Genomic DNA, 23,870 nt, shown 5'->3' with positions numbered 1-23,870 from the left:
TTTTATTTTATTCTGATGCTATGTTAGTTTTAAGAAAATAAATAATTTTTTTTATTTTTTAAATTATTACATTTAAAATATTTATAAAATTCTAGAACCTATTAATAAATAAATTTTTATTCCATTATAATTTTAATAATATAAAATTATTATTTTTATAAAATTTTAATTATATAATATTAAATAATTAACTAATAAAATAAAAAAATGACATTCAACTAATACAGTATAAAAGCTTTCTATTTTACATAAAATCATTTGTTTTCTCATTCCTAATCTTAATTTGGTTACTCTTAAACTCCATGTGTCTAGAAGACAAACAAATAGTTTAATGAAGAAAGACCACAGAAAAATTCAAACCACCTTCTACTAAACTTTTAAAAAAAAAATAACAATAAAAAATCATTTGAATTACACTAGACTGAAGCACGAGAGATAAGACTTTAACTTTCTCCTCAAAATTAAACATGATAATTATGCATTTTCCAAAACAAAACAAAACCTGTCATCAAAACAAAGAATCCACAATTCCAGAAACAAAAGGCAAAGTATGGAACTCCTGTACTGATCACCCAAAAAGCAACACCAAAGTACAATTAATAGAAGAACAAGTTCACAAAAGGGTATCCAAATGTGCAGAAACTTCAAGCTGGTGAAAATACAATCTGTAAAAAAATTGCACAGGAGCTTTGCTATAGGATTGGCCTCGAATATACAACATGGTTACAGGGATAAATTAGTAGGGGGGTTAGAACTGTCAAAGAATAAGACAAGCCAATAAAACCTTGAAACCAGGGAAAAGGAAGCTAGTATACAAAGAATGAAACTAAACTGAGGGCACTAATCTACAATTCTCCGTATATCTATGGGTTTGCCTTGATGGACATATACAAGAGGGTGAAATCAAGATAAAATATTCCCACCCCATAGTGTAAAGAGAATGGCAATTGCAATATCAACTCTGATCTAATTCGAAAGCATTATACCAGAAGAGGAAGAAGCCTCCAGAGGGGATGAAGAAGGATTTGAATTATCAAGTATTCTTTCAACTTCGAGAAGTGGTTTTAGTCTTCTCTCCACCTCGTTCCTTTGTAGATTAATCTCTTCAAGAATCATAGACAAAGCATTTTTGCATGATTCCTCGTCCCGGAAGGCTAGGGTCCATCTTCCATCAACTAAAGATTTTGACTTTAGTTTCCCATATGCACCACGTTTTGCAGGATCCAAAAATGGTAATGTGGATGGGCGGATACGCAAATGCAGCCATCTTGAATGCTTATCATCTATTTGAGGCTAAATGCATAGGAAAAGAAATATTATTTCTTACAATATTACCAATCAGATTATGTGTGTATGTGCACTCGTCAAAATCCCAAGTTGCCCTACTCAAGGAAAAACAATTCTAGATATGGAGTTATAACTTCTATCAAATTAAAAAAGGATATGGAATTAGCAAACACGCAAGCAAGCATGCATGCATGCAGACAAGGAAAGCTACAGGAATATGTGGATGCATGTCTCAAATCTGAAATTGTTCCATGTAATGTGTAAGGGGCAAAGTAGCTATACGTACATTACAGCCAGCTAAAGGTGCAGTAACCCGCACAATCCCATATTGCTCTGTCAATGGTAATTCTTCTGCAAGGACAACCCATCCGGATGTGCCAGCAGAGATTGCTAGAAAGGAAAAATGGCGTTCCTTACCCCTCTCAAATGCAATCCTGCAAGGCACAGCATCAGCTGCACAAGACAAAGACCATAGTGGCAACGAAATTACTTTATCATAACTCTCAATAGACTCAAGATAGTTTTTATTTTAAACAATAGAAAGGACTAGGAAAAAGAAAGGGGGAGACAGAATTAGTTGGGTCCATATGCTGATCATGTAGGCTACTAACCTAGTTTTAATTCGGTGCCTGGCATAGGACCTGAAGCATCCAGACTAGCAGTTGTAGCACGGGGGCTCACAGGTACATCATCTTGGAAATGGATAGACGGCTGCTCAGGCAAGGCCCTACCAAGTGAAAAAATTTGAAGTTGATGAAGAAGAACAAAAACCTGGAAGCAAAGAGTGAATATTAGCAACCTCACCAGGGCATTACGAAAACACTATAAATTAGACTTAAAAAACAAATTACTAAAACAAGAACTGATGAAGGCTATGTACCCCGAAGTACAGGTACTTTCTACTCCAGAGCTCCTCTTCTCAAGCAGGAAAAAGAAAGAAATGTATCGGCACCTCAGGGAGTGCCATCCAAGTACAGAATCAGACTTCCTTTTTACATGTTGTACTTGTAATCATACTAGAGAGTATTACACACGCCACACCCAAATATAAATTGCAGGTGTGCATAAATGCAAAAATCCAATACAGATGTGCCTTTGTCATAGCCTAATATTTTCAGGTCTATAGTAGAAAATCATAAGAGATATTCATTTAATTAACAGACCTCAAAGTCCTACAACGATTTAACAAGGCTCTAAACCTATATATGACATATTTTATGCCCAAACTTAAGAAATATAAATGCATATGCTCAAATAAAAGGATTTTTTCCCTCTATCATGCCTATACAATCCATGACACAAGCACAACCCAAGAGCTTGATTTTTATTTCTTTCAAACATTCACTGATTAAAACTGAGACAGACACACAGCTCCATGCTTCATGGTGCTGCAGTACATCACCTGTCCTACATTCATAAAGCTTAGGTCTATTGAAGAGATGGATGATATAAAGTTTCGGAACAAACCTTCACCAACTCGCACATTTTTTCGCCTGCTGTAAATGATGATTCGCCAGCAATAATATCTATTTGACAGGAACACCAAATTAAGCGCATATGACCAATAATGAAATAAAAGAAAGAGGACACTTCAAACATTTTTAAATGGAGACCAACTAATTCATTTAACAAAGTAAACCCTACCTCTGGTTGAGGAATTCTCAGGCGGTAAGATTATGTCCTTTGGCTCTTTCCGCGGAGATGAGGACTCTATTACTACAGGAAGAAATTTCATTGTTAGACACATCAAGGTCCAACCTCATATAACTAGTACCAGTGGAAGTCTTGTCAATCACCTTTTTTGCACTTTTTCCACTCATCAGTAAGCACCGTTACGAGTAGGTCGGGCCAAATACCTCTAATCTCCTGTTGAAGGGCATTGGCACATTTCTGGTATGAATCCTGCACATAACTCAACTAAGATCAGCATCCATTTATTGGCAGGATGGTCTTAAGATGTTCACTGATAACTCTTCATATAGACAACTTAGATTATGATGAGGAAACTTCACATAACCAGGCTTATAAGGCAAAGGCTCTAAATAAGGACAACTACTGATACCCACAGAAGCTTAGCATCTTCATACCACACATAGCAACACATGAGACAATATTAAGATACTGGCCATTTGCACTCTCTTAGTTCATAACTGAATGTAGAATACCTTCAGCAATTGGAGATGATCACTATTAAACTCTGCCTCGCTGTAGGGGAGCAACTGGCGTAAAAGCCAACCACCATCCCACAATGTTTCTGCAGATATATTCGATCGACAGAAAAGACCAACCAATGCATCAAGTACCTGAAGAAAATTCGATCTCATATGACATTTTTTTCTAGCAGAAGATAAGCATTTGAAATATTTGTGAAGATAATAATTAGAGGCAAGCGAAAATCATTTTTGTTCTTTGGACTCAGACAATTGGTTTTTGATTCCAACTTCTAAAGACTGTTATGTTTAATGCATCCAACTTCTAAAGATTGTAATGTTTTAGATACCTGATGCCTATGTTCACGGGAGCTCATTTCCACATCTGGAGAAGAACAGGACACACCATACTGCTCCTGTCAGACACAGCGATAACAGTTAAAAAAACCACTAAATCTTACGCAAGAATGGAATTCCAATGATAGAGGAAATAAGAAATACCAGATGAATATGGTAAAACCAAACAAGAAAAGAACGAAATAGAAGCAATTCTAAAGCCCATGCCTGTTGCAAAAGAATTACAGCTGGCAGAAATTCGACCAGGAGCACAACATTAAACTCATTGACAAAAATTGCATCAACATGGCAGGTTAAGAGAACAGAGCACAATAATTCCATGAACTAGATCTATCCTAACACAACTTTGCCAGTTAAGAATTCTAGATTTTTCTTTTTCTTGTGGAAGAAAATATTCTAAATTTGTGGTCAACTGAATCACCCCAAACATGTCTATAATATTGTATTCCTGGTGTATGGTATAGTAAATTACTAAAAGATACAGAGGAAATTGTGTCGGAGTAAAAGTGACAGGAGGTAGATACTCGCTGATTCCCTTCCCTGCACTTAGGTTCACATTGTTTTTTTTTTTTTTTGAGATAAAAGAGTACGGAAATATATTAGAGTAGGCACCAAGGGGGTGCTGCCCATGTACAGAGGATTTACAAATTTAAAAGTATATTTACAATAAAACCAAAATCATCAAGGTTACAAAGGTGATGTCCTAATAAGGTGGACCCAAAAAAGTGAAACCATTTGTCCTTAATGTTTCCAAAATTATCCTCTTTGCCTACAAAAGCACGGTTGTTTCTTTCTTTCCAAAGAATCCAAAAAATTGTAAGAGGGATAAGTCGATAATTCTTGTTTCGTTTGCATAAAAATTCCCAAGCATTTAGTTTTCTTTGTATTGAGCCTGCAGTACTCCAGCAAATGCCAAATAACCCCAAGACCATGGACCAAAGTTGACGGAAGAAAGGACAATGTAATTTACACAGAAAGCATCTGTTAGCCAGAATAATACCTTTTTTCATGAGGTTATCAAGAGTGAGAATCCTTTCTTTGGCAGCTTCCCATGTGAAAAAAGAGACCCAAGGAGGGGCAGTGCTGTCCCAGATCAATTTTGTAGGGAAATCCAGACATCTAATTCTATTGTATGGGGTCAGATAATGGTAGAAGGATTTGACTGAGAATATACCATTATTTCCAATTGTCCAGTGAAGTTTGTCATCGTTATCAGTGAGCTTAATTGCATATAAGACAGTTAATAAGCTTTCATATTCAACAATTTCCCAATCTTTCAAATTCTTCGAGATCACAATATTCCAGCTACCATTAACACGGTCAAAAGCATTCTCAACCAACATATTCTTATCTTTAGCAATTGCAAAAATGAGAGGGAATTGATGTTGAAGCTTGGAAGAACCACACCATTTGTCAGTCCAGAATTTAGATTTATTACCTCTGCCAACAGCCCAAGATGAGCAATCCAGTACCAAGTTGTTAATGCAAGAGATGCCTCTCCATAAGCTTTTTCCATAAGTGTTATAGCCCCCTCTACGGTGTGGATAATTCCACTAATGTTCCATTTGCAGACAACAATTTTTTTCCACAAGTTGTCACCTTCATTCCAAAATCTCCAAATCTATTTGCCATATAAAGCTTTATTCATAATGGTTAACGATCTAAGGCTGAGCCCCCCTTGATTTTTGGGCAGTTTTACATCCTCCCATTTTACAAGATGGAATTTCTTTCTATTTTCCTTGCTGCCCCACAGAAAATTGCATTGAATTTTTTCTTATCTGTTAGCAACATTGGCCAGAATAGGGAGGACAGAGAGGTAGTACATTGGGAGGTTGGCAAGTGTACTTTTTATGAGGGTAAGTCTCCCACCTTTGGAGAGGAAATTCCTCTTCCAAATTGCAAGTCTTTTTTTGAAAATATTGCTGACCGGATCTCATGAAGCACTGTCTTTATAGTTAGCACCGAGCGGGACTTCAAGATATTTAATAGGGAGCTGTGACACTTTGCAATTTAAAACTTGGGCTAATGATGTATCAGTGTTAGGACCCAAACCAACCAGCTCAGATTTTGCCAAATTGATGCGCAAACCGGACACCGCTTGAAAACAGAGAAGAATACACCTTAAGTGAAGAAGAGTACTGATGTCAAGTTGGCAGAAAAGTAAAGTATCATCGGCAAAGAATAGGTGCGAGATCTCCATTTTTCCCACATACCCGACAATGACACCTTTGATAAGATTTGAGTGTTCTGGCCAGCAATAGCAATTTATTCAAAGCTTTCATTGTTAAAATAAAGAGCAAATGGGAGAGAGGGTCACCCTATCTTAAACCTTTGGAGGCAGTGAAAAATGATGAAGGGCCACCATTGACCATGACAGCAAAACTAGTAGGGGAAATGCAGGTTCTTATCCATCTCCTCCATTTGATTCCATATCCAGTTTTTTTCGAGCATATAGTCAATGAATTCCCAGCTGACATTATCAAAGACTTTCTCCATGTCCAGTTTGCATAGAAGTCCGCTATTCTTATTGCAGGACAAATCGTCAACCATTTCATTTGCAATCATAATTGCGTCGGTGATTTGCCTTCCATTGATGAAAGCGTGGTGACTATCACCAATAATGGATTTGAGTGATTTGGAGAACCTTTTGGCCAATACCTTTGATAAAAGTTTATAAAAAGAACCGATTAAACTAATCGGCCTGAAATCAATGATACAGTCGACACCCTCTTTCTTGGCAATCAAAACAATGAAAGTAGAATTTATTGGTTTCACAAAAGAGTTATGCATGTGGAACTCATTGAAGAACTTAAGCACATCCGATTTAATTTCATGCCAAACGTCAGGGCCAGGGGTTTTATCACCATCACAATCCTTTAAGCAGGAAAAAATTTCATCCTCGGTGAATTTAGCTTCCAGTAGTAACCGCTCCGACTCCCCGATTTTGTCAAAACAAATGTGATCCAACTTTGGCCTGTTATGTACATTTTCTATGTAAAGGGATTGGAAATGAGATTTAGCAAACTCCCGGCCTGTTATGTACATTTTCTATGTAAAGGGATTGGAAATGAGATTTAGCAAACTCCCGTAGAGCCTTGTTACCAATGATGATCTCATTATTGACCAATAGACTTTCCACGTAATTGGCTCTTCGGTGATGGCTGGCCAAACAGTGAAAGAATTTGGAGTTTTTGTCACCCTTGCGGATCCATTTTTCCTTACCTTTCTATTTCCAAGAAAAAGCTTCCCAATGCATTCTATTATCGAGTTCTACTTTGAGCACGGTTCTTTTGTCTCTGTCATCAGAATTCAAAACCACGGCCTCAGTGTGGTCCAGGTCTGCCAGTTCATCTAATAAATCATTAATCCACATCTGCTCCTTCAGCCCCACCTCTTTGGTCTAGTTTTTTATTTCAGATTTCATATGGCGGACTTTGGAGTGAAGACAATAGTTTGCCGAACCCTGAAAAGCAGCTTCCATCCAGACTTTGGAAACCATAGCTCTAAAATTATCAATCTTTAACCATTTGTTGTAAATATGGAATGGGACCAATCCCCACCTGAGACCATCAGAACCTAAACAAATGGGAAAATGGTCAAAGAGAGGGCGGGGGAGTACCTTTTGTTGCAGACTCGGGAGGGAGTGTAGAAAATCGGAAGAGACAAGAAATCAGTCAATGCAGGAATATGAAGGTACATCCCTCTGGTTACTCCAAGTCCATTGTCCACCACTTAAAGGTAAGTCTTCCAAACCGAGATTATCAATACACTCTTTGAATTCCTGAGAGTGGAGAGTCGAGAACTGACTTCAAGATCTTTCACAACGCCCAAGGATCATGTCGAAGTCACCACCAATCACTCCAGTCGGACCCCACAACGCATGACATTGAGAAAGTTCTGCTCGCAAGCAGTGTCTTTCAGTGGCGCCTATGCAAAAAACACTTGTGAAGAACAACCTTTTGCTGTTGTTTGTGTTTGAAAAGTGGCAAGACAGTGTGCAAGACCACGTGAGATGGTCAATGCAGCTCAAGATGTCCTTATTCCACATAATCAAGATGCCACCCACTGTGTTATTAGCCGGTAGAGATAACCAGCCAAACTCTTTGTAATTCCATAAGCTTTCCACCAAATAGTCATTGATCGAGTCCAGTTTGATTCCTAAAAACAGAACAGATCTGGCTTCCATCGACTAAGGCATCCCGTGATGATGTTCCTTTTTTTCAAATCATTCAGGTCTCTAACGTTCCACGAGATGATTTTATCAATCATAGATCAATGGCTAGAGGGTCCCCACTATCCTTATCGTGTCTCTGTTTACCATCATAATTGATGTCAAATTACAGTCTTTTCAATTCTATGGAACCACCTGCTGTCGTCTTCTTCTTTTCAGATTATGCCCTTTCTTCTCTCTCAAGCATTCCTTTTTCAAGCTCAACAAACAGAGCCATGGCCTGGAATTCATAGCCTTCAAAAGCGACGCCCAACAACTTGCCAACTCTGAGGATCTTTCTGCGCACCCATGAGGAGTAGAAAAACTATGCGTCCGTGTCATCAGCTAACGAGATATCTGAGGGAAGGCCTGTGTCCAAATGAGAGCTTTCTGGAACCAGGGTCAGCTCAAAACCAGATGGAGTATCAGAGTTTAATGGGAGAGTATTGAGCTCAACGGTGGGTTCAACGACTGAAACAGAATAAATTGCTTGCTTGAATCGGGAGGGAGCAGAGGCATTAGTAATTAGGGTTTTGGATTGCGAGGGGGTTTGAGGAGAAACTGAATTTCGAGTGAGTATATCCATAAGTGGTTCCGGGTCAGTAGATTTCGTTCGGGTTGAGGATGGCGCGGTTTTCTTTTTGGGTCTCCATTGCCATAAGTTTTTCTGATGTTTGAGCTTTGGACGAGCGACAATTTAGAGGCCTCCTTGCTGGATCCGATGTGATCAACCCATTTTCCTTTTTCCTCCCTCGAGTATCTAGGTTCCTGAGTAAAGATGGGTTTAGTCAGGCCTGGTTTTGGGTAAGCCCATTTCATAGATATCTGCAATGGAGGTGGACGCCCGCGAAGTCCATTGCGGATTTGAAATTCAAAAGCTGGTTTTTTTGGGGCCAATGATGGGTCAAGAGTCTTCTTTGTCGCCCGACTAGGGTTGATCGAGGAAAAAGACAGAACTTCAGCAAACGACTTCTCAAATAGTGTTATGAGAACAATGCGGACACTGTACTGGTATTTCGGGCAAAATAAGGAGAAGCGTGGGGGTTCAACTTGGACTTGATGAGCGCATTAGTCTTCAACGATAGGGGCCGCTTGTACACGTATATGTGTGAAAGGATTTTTCAGGAGGGTGTCAGTTAGCTCAAAGATAGCTTTCAAGGTTCGCCACCATCCACCTGCTTCAAAGCCGTCAGGAAAGAAGATTCTTTTAACAGAGCGGCCTCTAAAAGCACGAGTTTACGACCTCATCTGTTCCTTACCAAAAGCAAGGAAGAATTGGCGACGATGACCCATGAAATTTCTCCCCCAAGCTTTACCACCTTTATTCCAATAAACGTCACTGAGGTATTCGACCAACTAATCTACTTCTTTCTTGTTGAGACCAATTGAGATTCTGCTTCCTCTTCCATTTACAAAAATTCTTAGTCCGTCAAGTTTTTTTCCTTCACAAACAATGTCAAACAGTTTCCTCCCTATGAGGATAACGCGCTTGGTGTTCTCGTGAGACATTTTGGAAGGACAGGGGATTTGGTAGGCCACGACCAAGAGGTGTACCCCGGGGGCGTGTTGGAATGGTCAAACAGGAGGTGGGGAGAGCCCTTGGTTAGGGTTTGGATGAGCTGTGCGGGTAACAAGTGTAAAGAGATTTTTAGAGAAAGAAGATAACAAAAGTAGAGAAGTATCTTGTTGTGGATGATTAACCTGCTTTCAATCTATGGACGAACTTGCTTTTAAGGCTTGAGCACTGTAAATTGGGAGGAGTCAAAGGATCTGAAAAAATATGCTCTTTGAAGATGACTTTAATTCCCTTTTGCAAGGGTAATACATAAAATGGTTCTTAATTTTCATTTCTTATTAATTTGTTTTCAAGTTTCACATTGTTTATTGGCTAAATACATTAAAAAAAACCCATCTACTTTCCAAACTTATTCAAATAACCCACTATACAATTACAGCCTGTACTCTAAAAATTTATCCAAATAAGTCATTATCCTAATACTCTATATCATTTCACCTAAAAGCCCTTTCTTCCTCATGTTATTCCTTCCTCCTCTACCAAAAAGATTCCCCATCTCCTGAAAGTCAAGACTAATTAATATACCATGACTTACTTCAAAAAAAAGTTAATATACCATGACACCTATACAGCATCTTTAGATATACTCATCTCTTCTGGCTGAATAATGATATCCAGGCATTAAATTCCCAGCATGACTATCAGATTTGTTCCGTCAATGAATACCTGACACTTAAGCTGCTAAATTCACTTTACAGGCTAGAAAAACTTTGTTGGCTAAGGTTCATCAAGAATATCATCACCATGGATCAATAACGTGGTGGAATAAGAAGTCAAGAACTTCCCTCTGTCAGCAAGGTAAGTCCCATTCAGGACGAAGCACTCTGTTGCTTCTGGTACGTGAGTGTATGGGCCAGCATTATCTGGTAAATCCAGTCAGAGTGGGCTGCTTCTATGCTGCCTTCTTGAAACCTACTTATACACATTTGTAATAACACTGAAATTATCCAATCCCAGGAAAAACCTATCCTTGATTCTGCGGGTAATGTAGGTGTCTGAGCTCCCCCTCAGGGCCGAGATGGGGAAGAAAGGACTTTCAGGCAGAAGGTTTGTCGCCAACATGGCATCAAAGTTGATGCTGACCAAATGAAGGCTTAGAAACCTAGGGTAAGTATCTGAATAAATTTTGAAAGTACAGATTTTATTTGAACACAAAATCATAGAGGGGTGGATTTAAAGAAAGTCTGAAGAATATAGGGGCTTTTTATGTATTTAAACCCAAATTCAAGAGAAATGCTCCTTTCTCTGCCTGAAAGAGCAAAAGACTTCAATACCTTCAACTTCTGGAGATAGCCATCAAGCTCACTACTGACACCATCTCTCATAGAGCCCCCTCCAGATGAAAAAAGCTGCTCCTCATCCAAGCCCTCGCCAACCAAAGCTTGCTGCAGGAAGTCAACAACCAAGTTATTTTCCAATTAAAGAAACCTACAAGTAACTAGATTTCATATATTTCCAGAAACTTAGTATAAAAACTTTAAACGGGTGCTATGCACACAGATTAGTAGCCCTAAAACATCCCATTGATAAATTATCAAGTTAGTTGTTAAATAATAAACACTCTCACAAGTAATATTATGGCAACTTTTGTAAAGCACATATTAAATGACTAACAGCTTGAAAATCCAGAAGACTCAGTACCAGAATGTGAGAATGCACAGTGCAAGCTTGAATTGTTAAGAACTCCAATATGAACACATCAGTCAACATCATATAGACCTTCCAATTTAAGATGTTCCCAAATGTAGAAATTTTTTAGTTGTATATATGATATATATCAACCATGAAAGAAAAATTGACAAACACATTTTACCTGTATAGTTCCTTTGAAGTAGATTGGACTCTGAATGTTAAAAGATATTTTCAAGGGGAAAAGACTTCTAAAGCTAATATTTATTTGTAAGAAATTTATTAAAATATTACAAAATATTTTTATGTAATTATTAGTTGATTTCCTATCATTAATAGAGTGACTTCTGTTTTCATATATCCATCCCTCTTTCTCTCTCTATATATATATATATACCTCTAACTCTATGGAATGAAACACAAGAAATATTTTTTTTATTTTTTCTGTTATTTTACATAGTATCAGAACTAGAGTTAGGGGTTTAACAGTCAAATTAGATCAAACCAAAAAAGGGTTGAACAGTTCATTCTCGGTGTCGGAGGAAGTCGACCTCCAACTAGTTTAGATTGCGGCCGGCACGGTGATACACTCAGAAGAAGCGGAGGAAGTCGTTTTCTCAGTTGTTTGAAGTTCGAACGCGTCGGGTGGTGCAGGAGGAGTTAGTTTCACATGCGGGTCGCATCCTGCACTAAGTCAGAAGCTCGGCCACCCGGTTTTGAGCGTGAAACCAGAAGGCCAAAGCAAAGAAAGCTAACACAGAGCAAGTCACGCAACAACAGCATTTTTCGGTTCTCCGGTGCAATTTGAGGTATTTTGCAAGCTCCATTCCAGATTTGAGTGCACGTTTAGATTCTGTGGTGATTTCCGACTGAAAGGAAGTCATTTGGTGATGTCCGGCAGCAATGCATGGCTTCTAACGGCGGCGCGTATGGCAGCGCTCGGTCTTCGATGATAGTAGTGAGGTTTTGAATGTCCTGTTGGCAGCCGTGCGTGAAGATATATTCTATTTTCTTAGAACTTCTTGTTTATTTGCAGTGTTTTCCATGTATCTCTAGTTATTGTGTTTTGAATATTCTGGATGGTATTTTTGTAGTTCTTGAATTAAAATGGGTGATAATATTGTCTGGTACTACTGCCGTGAACAAAAACATATAAAGCAGTACTGTAAGAAATTGCATACTCGCAAGATGACACAGACTATTAATATTATTGCTGCCACGACTAACTCATCTCCTGAAAAAACTATTATGATTTCAGCTAATGAATATGCTAAACTCTCTCAGCATTGAAAAATCTTTTAATAAATTTTCTACTTACTGAATTAGAGAAAAAATATTTTATCTTCTCCTCGAACAGATGGGTGATTAATTCTGATATTATAGATCACATGAAAGATAGTTATAATATTTTTTCTAATTTTCGACCACACAAAGCACCTCTTCCAGTAACCATTGTTGATGAGTCAACCTATAACATTGTGGGTTCTGGGATGACAAAACCAACTTTATCTAATACCCTGTCATCTGTATTAAATCTACCCAAATTTATTTTCAATCTAATTTCTGTTAGTAAACTAACTAAAGATTTGAATTGTTGCATTACATTTTTTCTTGATCATTGTATTCTTCAAGATCTTATGACGAAACTGATTATTAGTAAAGAAAAATATATCAAATTATCCATACATTCTTAATACTTGAATCTCTCGATCGATTATCTATTCTAGTGTTATCTCTCCATTTGAATCACATTATCAATTAAGACATCTTTCTCTACCTATGTTGAAGAACCTATGTCCTCAATTTCATGATATACCCTTCACTGAATTGCGAGTCATGTTGGTTTCCAAGACATCATCGTAGTCCGTCGGTCTAAGGGTCAATAGACGAGCTAAGTCTGCTTTTGAGTTAATTCATTTTGATGTTTGGAGTCCATGTCATGTTCCGTCCAAAACAGATATGAATTATTTCGTTACCTTTGTGAATGGATTTTTCTCAAATAACTTTAATATATTTTATGAAAAATTATTCTGAAGTATTTTCTTATTTTTGTGTTTTTTGTGCTGAAGTGAAAACACAATTCAATATTTTTTGTGCATGTAATGAAAAGTGATAATACCAATGAATATATGTCAGACTCCTTTCATAACTATATGATTCAACACAAGATCATTCAGCAATTCTCGTGTGTTGATACACCCTCTCAAAATGGAGTTGTTGAGAGAAAAAACAGATATTTACTTGACATAAATCGAACCCTCTTGTTCCAAACGTAAGTACCTAAGCAATTTTGTATTGACGTTGTTTCCACGACTTATTTCTTGATTAATCATATGTCATCTACAGTACTTAATAGAGATGTTTATTATAGTTTTCTTTTTCTAAACAAATCTTTATTTTTGGTGCAACTTAAGATATTTCGTAGCACTTGTTATATTCGATATGTGCGACCTAATGTGACAAAATTAGACCCAAAGATCTTCAAGTATGTATTTTTGGGATATTCTTACCTTCAAAAAGGATATTGGTGCTACTCTCCAGATCTCAATAAATATTTGGTATCGATTGATATAGTTTGTTAAGAGAATATACCGTTCTTCTCCCTATTGTTCAAGTTTACAAATCAAGGGACAGACGATGAGTGTCTCATCTATAGTTTCACACCAGGTGCCTCTACTGAGCAAACAAATAATAGTATTTCTCAAGATGATGTGCCTCTTGCTCTACTTGAGCAAGTTGATAATAGTGTTAGTATGCCTGTGACCCAAGAACTACCACCAATTATTCATGTTTATTCCAAAAAACAACAGACTAATGATATATATCCTGCACCAGGTCTGTTGTCATTTGATTCTGCCTCATAAGACCTTGATTTTGCCATTGATCTTTGTAAAGGTAAACGTCAGTGCACTATTCCTAAGTCATCTAACTATTTCAGTATTTCAATAGATTCAATTTCCATATCCAAGACAATTAAGAAAGTTTTGAATCATCCTGTTTGGCATAATGCAATATTTGAGGAGATAAATACTCTCAATGAAAATCATACTTGAAACTTGGCGGGTTTACTCAAAGGAAAAAGGGTCATGGGGTGCAAATAGGTATTTTTAGTCAAAATAAACCTACATAACTCAGTAACAAGACTTAAAATCAGACTTGTACCAAAAGACTATGCTCAAACTTATGGAGAGGATTATTCTGATGTTTTCTCTCCGATGGTCAAATTTACATATGTCTGTTTATTCATCTCTATTGCGGCATCTCGAAATTGGCTCTTACACTAATTAGATATCAAGAATGCATGCCTTCATGATGATCTCTTAGAAAAGTATATATGAAGCAACCACCTAGGTTTGTTGCTCAAGGAGAGTACAAAAAAATCTATCATTTGAAGAAATTTTTATACAGTTTGAAGCAGAATCCCCGTGCGTGATTTGGCAAATTTAGTCAAGTAACTCTAAAATTTGCGCTAAAGAAGAGCAAATATGATCACCGATCTTTTATAGATAGTCAGCAGTTGGTCTTATAATTCTTATTATCTATGTTGATGATATTATCATTACAGAAGATGATTGTGCAGGAATACCCTGTCTCAAATCATTTTTACATACCAAGTTTTACACTAAAGACTTGAGTCAATTAAAATACTTTTTGTCTCCAATGAAGTATGTACTTAATCTACTAACAGAAACTGGAAAGTTAGGAATTAAGCCATATAACATACTAATGGTACCAAATGTACTGCCTCAAATTTGATAACCATGAAAAAATCAAACATATTGAAATTGATTGTCACTTTATTCGTGAAAAAATTCAAAAGAACTTGATTTCTACTGATTATGTGAAAACAGTGAAACAACTAAAAGATATATTCACAAAAACTTTAAATAGAACCCGAATTGAATATCTTCCTTACAAGTTGAGCATGATTAATATCTATACTTCAACTTGAAGGAGAGTGTTGGAATATTACAAAATAAATTATGAAATATTCTTATATAATTATTAGTTGATTTCATAGCATTAATAGGGTGATTTATGTTTGCATATATAGATCCATCTTCTATGTATATATACTCCTAACTCTATGGAATAAAACACAAGAAATATTCTTCCTATTTTCTCTGTTATTTTACAATATTCATATGCTATGTCTAGCACTACCTTGCGTAAAAAAAAGATTTGGAAAGTGATCACAGCGTCCATAGATCATTGCCTAAGAATGAAACAGTACCACAAGTAATATAGCAAACCTAAAGTATTTGCACATGCTAGATTAACTTTGCAAACACCTATACAAAATGGAGCAGCAGTACCCCAGCTCAAGTGGTATTAACCACTTCCATACTCAATTTATAAACTTAACAAGTATATACCTTGAAGGGTGCATCAAAACAGATGTACTATGACAAAGGTGGTGGGATATCTTTTTCTAGTTCAAACACAGAAATAAGTTTCTCAATTTCAGAAAAAGTACCAATGACCATAACTCACCAGCAGAAGTTTCTTATGCTGTTTGCGCTGAGGAAGGATCCCAAGAGCATCAAGCATTGATTCATCCAATTCTACAAAACATGGACATAAATTAGAGAGAAACAAAATGCAGTGAAGACAATGAAATCATAAAAATAGTAAAACAACCTTTTGTTTGCAATAATGTAGCCAGCACACTCAAGGAACCCAAGGCCTGTACATCATTCCCATTCCGTATATACGAAAGCAATGCCTCCCTGGACATATACAAATACAAGTGCATTGAAAATATAAAGCAATTCCGAACAGATACAGCAAAAGAAAACTTTATAAGTTAGTAGGCAAGAAACACTTGTAAATAAAAGATAACCATCATAGATGGAGACATATACAACCATGCAAGAGAGAGAAGCATAGCCAAACTTCATATAAACACCAAAGCAAGCAAATGCACAACAAAAAATCGCATGAGAGAGAGTGGGATAGAGAAAATGTTTGAGAAAACCCAAGGAATTAGGATTCCCTATCATCTCTCCTTCTACCAATTCATACTTACAAGAACTTTTGCAGACTCAAAAACTTGAGGATCAAGGAATGTCAGTAAGCAATCTAATCAGACAACAGGAAGGTTAGCAAAAGAGAAGAGATGTTTTCTTTTTGGAATATTAGAATTTTATTTACTGATACCAAACACAACAGAACCAAAGCAGAGAAGTTTTAGTGAGAAAACCGATTTGATAAAGAACGCCACTAATATCCTTTTATGTTTAGGAGGAAAATTTTGCTTGACGGAATAATTAGTTACCCACAGTTTCTTACAATACTAAATGAGGACGATGACATTAATTTATCAACATGTTGCTAATATCTGATGAATGAGGCAGACAGACTTGTTCTTTTTGATAATCATGATAAAACTCTCATATGTAATGCGTTAAAATTACCCCCACCACCAAGAATTACTTGATGATTTTTTTCCTTTTGAAATAAGAATTACTTGATGATGAGAACTTAATTCCTAACATTTTTGTTTCTTGATAAAAAGATGTGTCATTAAGTGGCGGCAAGGTGGTGCCACCAATGAACGATTGGAAAGGTCATTTATAGTGAGGTTGAATTTTTACATATTAAGGAGGAGGTTAAACTCCCACTGTTGAGGAATTTTTACATATCAATCGCAATAAATTATCTTATACTTATGCATATAAAATTTATATGAAAGTTAGAATTAGGAATTGATGGGATATGAACTAAATGCAGGCTTAATTTTCTCTACCAAGAATTTTACAGTCAAGTCAGATCAGCAGATCCACATCACCTCTGCATGGTTCTGAAAACTGGACAATTATAACATATTAAACAGAGAATATATTCTTTTGTCAATCTCCACTTCAGTCCTGTAACAAATAACACATTACCTCAAACCCACATCTGAACTGCTACAACTACTTTGCGTGGTACCATCTTCAACATGAATTTGAGAACTAGAAGTTCTAGGCACTCTGACACTTAAATGCGCAGTATCCAACTTTCTAACACAATCACTGTCTTGCTGTTGGTTTTCATGCGGCATATTATGACTAGGAACATACCCATTGAGTTTCACTTGAGAACATGGGGTGAAAGCTTCTAGGGGACAGAATAAAGCAGCAGCAATGGTGTTCGCCAAATCTTTGATTTTAACTATTCGTAAGATGCAACAAAGTAGATACAAGGAAGTGATAGAACTAATCCACATCTCCTGGATTCATAAGAAATCAAAAGCTAAGTAAGAAATCATTCTGCCTTCTTTCGACCAAAATGAATGAAAAAAGGAAATAAGAACAGAGAGAAAAAGTCTGATACATGAATCCCATCTGTACATAGAGATGGAAGAAGCAATGGAAGAATCAGATGCAGCAGAATGTTGTCTGTTATCAGCCTCCCAACATCTGGAATGCCAGCAGAAATAACGTCACTAAAATAATAGAGGTTGTCTTCAATTTCATCTACAGCAGCAGAAATTGTTGAAGTTGAATCAGGCCCTGGGGTCCTGTCTCAGTAATCAAAACAATAGCTCTTACGATACAGGAAAGTTCTATCAATTGTCATCATAATATCAATCATTCAACTCTTACTTTAGAGCGTTAGACACCAATCTATTCAAATCTACGCACTGCTGACGGAAGAATGAAACTAAATTTGAAAAATAATCCGCATGAGGGGCAGTTGTGACAAATTTATTGACAGAGTCATCCCCAACTGACAACAAAAGATAGAGAAATTAGAAATTAAAATATAAAATAGAGAAAGAAAAACAAATTGAACAACGATGTAATGCTGGTAGCTCACCATGATAAACATTAAGTGTCAAAGCACGGACGGCAGTGCGAACCATGTTCTCTTCATGAAAAGCGAACCGTATTGCCTCAACATACAGTGGAAAAGAGACTACCTCATCCTAAATTCCACAAAAGAATTAGATGAGCAAAGCAGAGAAACCTTGAGTTTTAAAAACCATAGCTAGTATGTGAGGGAAATTGTAACACACCTAGTTATTTCCTAACACACATTATACTCGAACTCCTTACTTATAAATTCATCCAAGACAAACCATTCCCTGTGCATTTCATCATCAAATCTATCTAAAGAAATCTTCACAACTCGTTTTTCAACTCAACCATATCAAGATAGCAAATGAAAAAATCAGGAAAAGTTTCTATTTACTACAGAGATATAAAATGAATGAATATCCAGTATAATCCAACATGCATCCCGCTTCCTATTAATTCACTTCCCCTAGGTTATGGTCTCACTGGCTAGGGTTTTGGTTCCGTCTCCTGTCCTACTACATCTGCAAATGGTATACAGTGAACATACTCTAACTCAGTAAAATAAATTCAAAACTCAAACAAGGTATAAAAATATATTTTGAACATCTAGCCCATTGTCACATCTAACTCCCACCCTTACATTCCTCTCACCACACATTCTAACCCCATTCCGCCATTCCTGGTTCCACTCTAGTTCTAGCCCCAGCACCACCCGTACACATATAATCCCACTACCTACACCGCCTCCAACCACTCAACGCTCCCACAATCCTAGTCGGCCACCCACGCCCACCCCTCGGCCTCAATCTAGCCACGTACGCGTCCTGACTTTTCAGCCATACATACACACCATCTTTGGCCTTCGCTAGCCACTCACGCACATTTAATTTCCACCACTCCACCATCGGCTCTACTCAGCCATCCACCGGCCTTTGCTCGACCACGCCCGCACACCGACCTTTCCTGGCCACGAACATTGGCAGTATACTGCCACACACGCACACATCGGCCTTCCTGTGGCCGCACGCACACACCGACCCTTCCTGGCCACGAACATCGACAGTATACTGCCACACACGCACATACTGGCCTTCCTGTGGCCACACACACACCGACCTTTCCTGGCTACAAACATCGGCAGTATACTGTCACACACGCACACACCGACCTTCCTATGGCCACACACCCACACTGACCTTCCCTGGCCACGAACATCAGTAGTATACTGTCACACACGCACACATCGACCTTCCTGTGGTCACACACACCGGCCTTAACCCAGCCATGCACACACACTCACCGACTTCAATTTCGGCCACACACACGCGCATCCCGGCCTCAACCAGCCACACACCGGCCTTAACCCAGCCACACACACACTCACCGGCTTTAATTTATGCCACACACGCACACGCATCCCGGCCTCAACCAACCATACACCGGCCTTCACTCCGCCCCACACACACACATCCACCAGCAGTATAAACAAATTACAATATTCAAGCAGAACATCACTGCAAAATACACAATACACGTGCACACCCACCGGCCTCAGTTTGGCCACACACGAAATCACCTATTAGCACCAATATCAGCACCGTAACTTCCCTCCCTGCCGTTGCCAATATTGGCGCACCCGTATTCACCTCCACTAATACCAATATCGACACCTCGATGTATCTGACCAGCAAAATCGCTCCAATCCCGCTATACAACTCAACCTAACTCCATTTCGGTCAACTCTTTTCCTTCTCCCTCACTTCCACTCAGTTCGCTCACCATTCCTCATCTTTCTACTTCCTCACCACTCAAAATCCTCCATCAAACAACCTAAACAAAACTTCAAATCATATTACCATAACAACATTTGAGCATTCAAATTTATTTACCTCTAGCCTCCATCTCTTCCTAGCTCAGTAAAGTCCTCTCTTCTGGTACGTCTCTTCAACCTCTGTAACCGATCTCTCCTTCCCTTCTTCACTCTCCTTCCTTCACTGTCGAGCATCTCTCTCTTTTCCCCCTTTTTCCTGTTTTTTGTTCTTTTTCTTCTTTTTTTTCCTCAGCCCACTCCTCTTTATATATCTCCCTTCCCATCCAATCTCAGCCCTTCATCCTACCAGTCCAATCCTCACCGTTCGCCTAGTTGACTCCTAAACCTACCAAGACCTTACAACACCCCCTCCCCCTTTTTGCTGTGTTACAGGTGAGAAGAGTGGGGCTGGCCTATGGGCTTGGGTCCTTTGGATTAGGCCGAAGAAACATTGGGCTAGCTGGATGTTACAAAAACTTAGTAAGCACAGAGAACACTAATCACCCTAGAGCATGGATATAGCAAATACTTGCTAAGCATCTCATGCCGGTTAGATACTGTAGCATGTGAATAAATGATCTTTTAACTAAGATGAGTTATGTCTCCTTACACCTTCATGGTCAGTCCAAAATCTATAACCAGCCTAACAAGAAAAATTTGAAATCACGATGCAAAAGGCAAATCTGGTACCACATGGTCTTCAGCAAATAACTATTCTCCCAAAAGTATATTTAACCAGATTTCCAGGTAAAAATAAATAGAGATTATTAAGGCATTATAAAATTGAGGATTCACACCTTCACGTTAGTATAAATTTTAAAGAAGAGGAGAAAGGAAGTGACAGCAATGGCTCCCCTCTACTTTAGAAAACTTAACAAAATGTAATTCTGAGGTCACCTTAACAACCTAGGAAGGTCACAAACAGCCACAATGATTATATCTACTTATGACCCGGGCAGAAATCTACCCAAATCTTGCCCTAGACATTCATCACATGCAGCTGCAAGCAAGTAGTAGCTATCAATTTTTAAATAGCTATTTATCAAACACAACAATGTTTTTTCTAAGTAAAATAATGAAAGAACACCTTCTCAAAAAAATAATGGAAGAACATGCCATAATCAGTACAGACTTGGAGAAGATTTTTCTAAAAAAAAAAAACACTTACATCATGTGTCTTTACAAGCAGAGAAATTGTACTCTTGTTTAGCTTTCCACTTATTGCTCTAAGCAAAACACAATATGCAATCAACAAAGATGTTAAAAAGGTGCGCCATGATAAAATTAATAAAGAACCTAAAAATAGACACTATGCTAGAAGAAAAGAAAACAAACCTTAAGAACGATATGTAATAAGATAATAGTTCTTCATTGCGAAAGTCAAATGTATAAGTTATTAAGTAGTTGATATGTTCGTTACTGAACAAGTAGTCTGCAAAAAGTTACATGGGGAAAATCATTAAATGAGAACTTAAGACTTTCATATATAAGTCCTTTATTGAGAACTTACATATAGCATGTTCACTTCTTAGGTTCTGGATCATGATGCTCATTGTCTGCAGCAACTGAAGAGAAACAGAGAGCGTTCTGCTAATACTTAGTAGACGTACAAACTCCCCCATTACTTGCTTCTCCATGAAAATTCTGCAGGAAGCAAGGGTGAAATTTGCCAAAACTGGAATAGTCATATCAAAAAAGCCGTTAACCTTGAGAAGTCTTACTCAAAAAAAGACGAATCGTGCTGATCACCATATGTTAATAACTCTGCTATCGATCTCAATGCCTCTATAACAAACTCCTTCATCAGAGAACATGAAATCAAATATTAGAGACCATGAGGAAAATTCAGATGCAGCAACTAGTTGAAGTACTAGAAAAGAAGTATATTGGCTACCTTGTTAACCTCATTAACAATTTGAACTTTCTGCAGCTGCTCAATTAAATATCTGCAACAAGCAGAGCAAAAAATTAAAATTGTCATATCAAATGGCATAATATGGCATCAGTGGAACAGAGCTCCTGAAATAGACATAGTGTAATGAAGTTTTATGAGCTTAGCGCTCAAACCTCTACTGTAAGCTTTATACAGACTGACACATGAGAGAAATATGTTGAACTCCCACCTAAAAGTTGACATATTTGTTTAAGAATTCTAATGTTTACATCATCTCAAAGCTTTTTCCATAAGTAATGGGATCTATATTAATTATAGCTGTACATAACAAAAATTAAAGTTTGAAAGTTCAGAATAACAAAAATATCTACAAATTAAATTTCATAATGTCCAAGGAAATCTCAGGCCCTTGTTTATAGTAACCCTTACACATTTTCATATACAGTTGCAGAGGGCACAGGCATGACTAGTCATAAGGCAAAGTTTCTGCTGTAAGATCAATACAAGTCATAAACTGTGGAAAAAATTCTTTGTTTAAGTTTCTTAATGCACCAAAAAGAACATCTAAACTAAAACATGACCAAAAAATCATTCAAACTAAATAAACAAAAAGAACAAATGAAAAAGGTTAAGAGTATGTTCGAAAGAAATGACCTGTTTTCATTAAATCCATTTGGAAATATACATTTAGTTCAATCATTAGAAAAATTATAAAATTTGAGATGTATTACTTAAATTTCCTTTAGAAGTCATTTCGGGTTGAGTTTTTCCTCTATTCCATTCATGCTTAAACAGAGTCGTAAATATTAGCGTCAGTTAAACATTCCCCTAAGCTAAAAAGCTCCAAAAAACTCAAATCACATTGCTTAAACTCTACATGTACGTTAGTGACCTAAGGGTGTATCCATCTATAAGAAAGGGTTTACATAGTTGAATTCTCATTTGAAAAAAATCCTAAGAAATCTATTTCCACACTCCTCCTGTCCTCCATCCACACCAACCAGCCAAGTGAAGAAGCAGTTCAGTGTTTCATAGCGGCTAATGTATGTATTAACGAGCTACAATAAAAATACAAATGCATAAATGAATACGCGTATACGTGGATATAGACATACAGTGGCTACAAATATATGCATTAAAATAGCTCCCTTTTTATCAATTTTCAACAGAAATAGACTCTGAAGTTGAACTTTCTAATCAGCCAAATTCTCGATCAAAACAGAGTTAATTTCACCGACACGTCATACCAAGCAGTACTTAACTACAACAGTAATTCCTTAATAGACACTTGCTGACAATTAAACGATCAAAAAACAGAAACCCTAAATGTTACAAAATCGAAGTCATGTAAAAAAAAAAAAAAAAAGAATACATTAAGAGTCTCGAGAAAAAAACCTGAGTTCCACTGCGGAGAATCGATCTCTGGATCGCCAGAAGGAGAACCACATGGTTGAACGATCAAACCTCTGAACTACGCTCACTGTAATTCATTATCACTCCCGATTGCAATCCGTTCTTTATTCAAAAATAATTCCGTTTCCAGAAACCCCCCAAAAACATAAACACCGAAAGAATAAAGAATTAAAAGTGTGTTTGTATCGATCGAAACGCAGCTTCGAGAATAGAGCGACAGGGTATCGACTTTTGAGTACGGAGAGGGAGACGGTGGATCGTAATGGAAAGAGAAGATTGTTGAGGGGAAGAAGACGACAGAGTGTGATTGTATAAAGTTGAAGTCGTGGAAGAATTTGGTGAAAGATTGTTACAATTATCGCAGTGAAGAAAAACACCAAACAAAATAAAATTCAGAAATTGCCAGAGAGGCAAAAGGATCTTCTTGGATGTGAGGGAGCTGGCATGCTTATGGGTTTCCGGGTCCGGGTTTCGGTGCGGATCCGGGAAGAACGAGTGGATGGTGGATTTTTATTGAATTTTTTTAGGAAAAAAAAAAAAAAAACTGTCTGCTAAATTTTATTTTGTAACAAAAACACATAACCCTTTTAGATTTGGATTTTGTTGCTTTCCTTTTTTAAAGTTAAAACTCTCCCTTTTGGATTTTTACAAAAATAATTATTACTTATTAAAATTGAAAAAACTAATTTAAATTTTTAACTTTATGATTATTTAATTAAAAAATATAACTATCACAAAACAATTATTTAATAAAATTTT

General features: G+C 37.3%; 1 protein-coding gene across 2 annotated transcripts; it reads right to left on the bottom strand.

Annotated features, from left to right (window-relative positions):
• Nucleotides 1-565: 565 nt before the first annotated feature.
• Nucleotides 566-23,535, bottom strand: LOC110809842 (CLEC16A-like protein). 2 transcript variants are annotated; one of them, XM_088208684.1, is made up of 21 exons: nucleotides 23,094-23,535; nucleotides 21,699-21,750; nucleotides 21,526-21,602; nucleotides 21,315-21,448; nucleotides 21,140-21,236; nucleotides 20,973-21,030; nucleotides 18,014-18,122; nucleotides 17,800-17,923; nucleotides 17,528-17,714; nucleotides 17,101-17,423; nucleotides 15,851-15,939; nucleotides 15,704-15,774; nucleotides 10,855-10,965; nucleotides 3,788-3,853; nucleotides 3,453-3,590; nucleotides 3,084-3,189; nucleotides 2,932-3,003; nucleotides 2,755-2,813; nucleotides 1,899-2,058; nucleotides 1,574-1,740; nucleotides 566-1,283 (listed from the first exon to the last, which is right to left on the bottom strand). In XM_088208684.1, the coding sequence occupies exons 1-21, from the start codon at nucleotides 23,144-23,146 to the stop codon at nucleotides 1,191-1,193; spliced, it is 2,346 nt and encodes a 781-aa protein (XP_088064810.1). In that variant the 5' UTR covers nucleotides 23,147-23,535; the 3' UTR covers nucleotides 566-1,190. The 2 variants fall into 2 exon arrangements, with proteins under 2 accessions (XP_088064810.1, XP_088064809.1); XM_088208683.1 differs by having other exon boundaries at nucleotides 566-1,293; nucleotides 23,094-23,533.
• Between the last annotated feature and the right edge of the window lie 335 nt (nucleotides 23,536-23,870).

The sequence above is a fragment of the Carica papaya genome, chromosome 7 (assembly GCF_054855325.1).
Source record: "Carica papaya isolate Zhongbai chromosome 7, ASM5485532v1, whole genome shotgun sequence".
Lineage (NCBI taxonomy): Eukaryota > Viridiplantae > Streptophyta > Magnoliopsida > Brassicales > Caricaceae > Carica > Carica papaya.
This window is presented reverse-complemented; position numbering and strand designations above follow the sequence as displayed.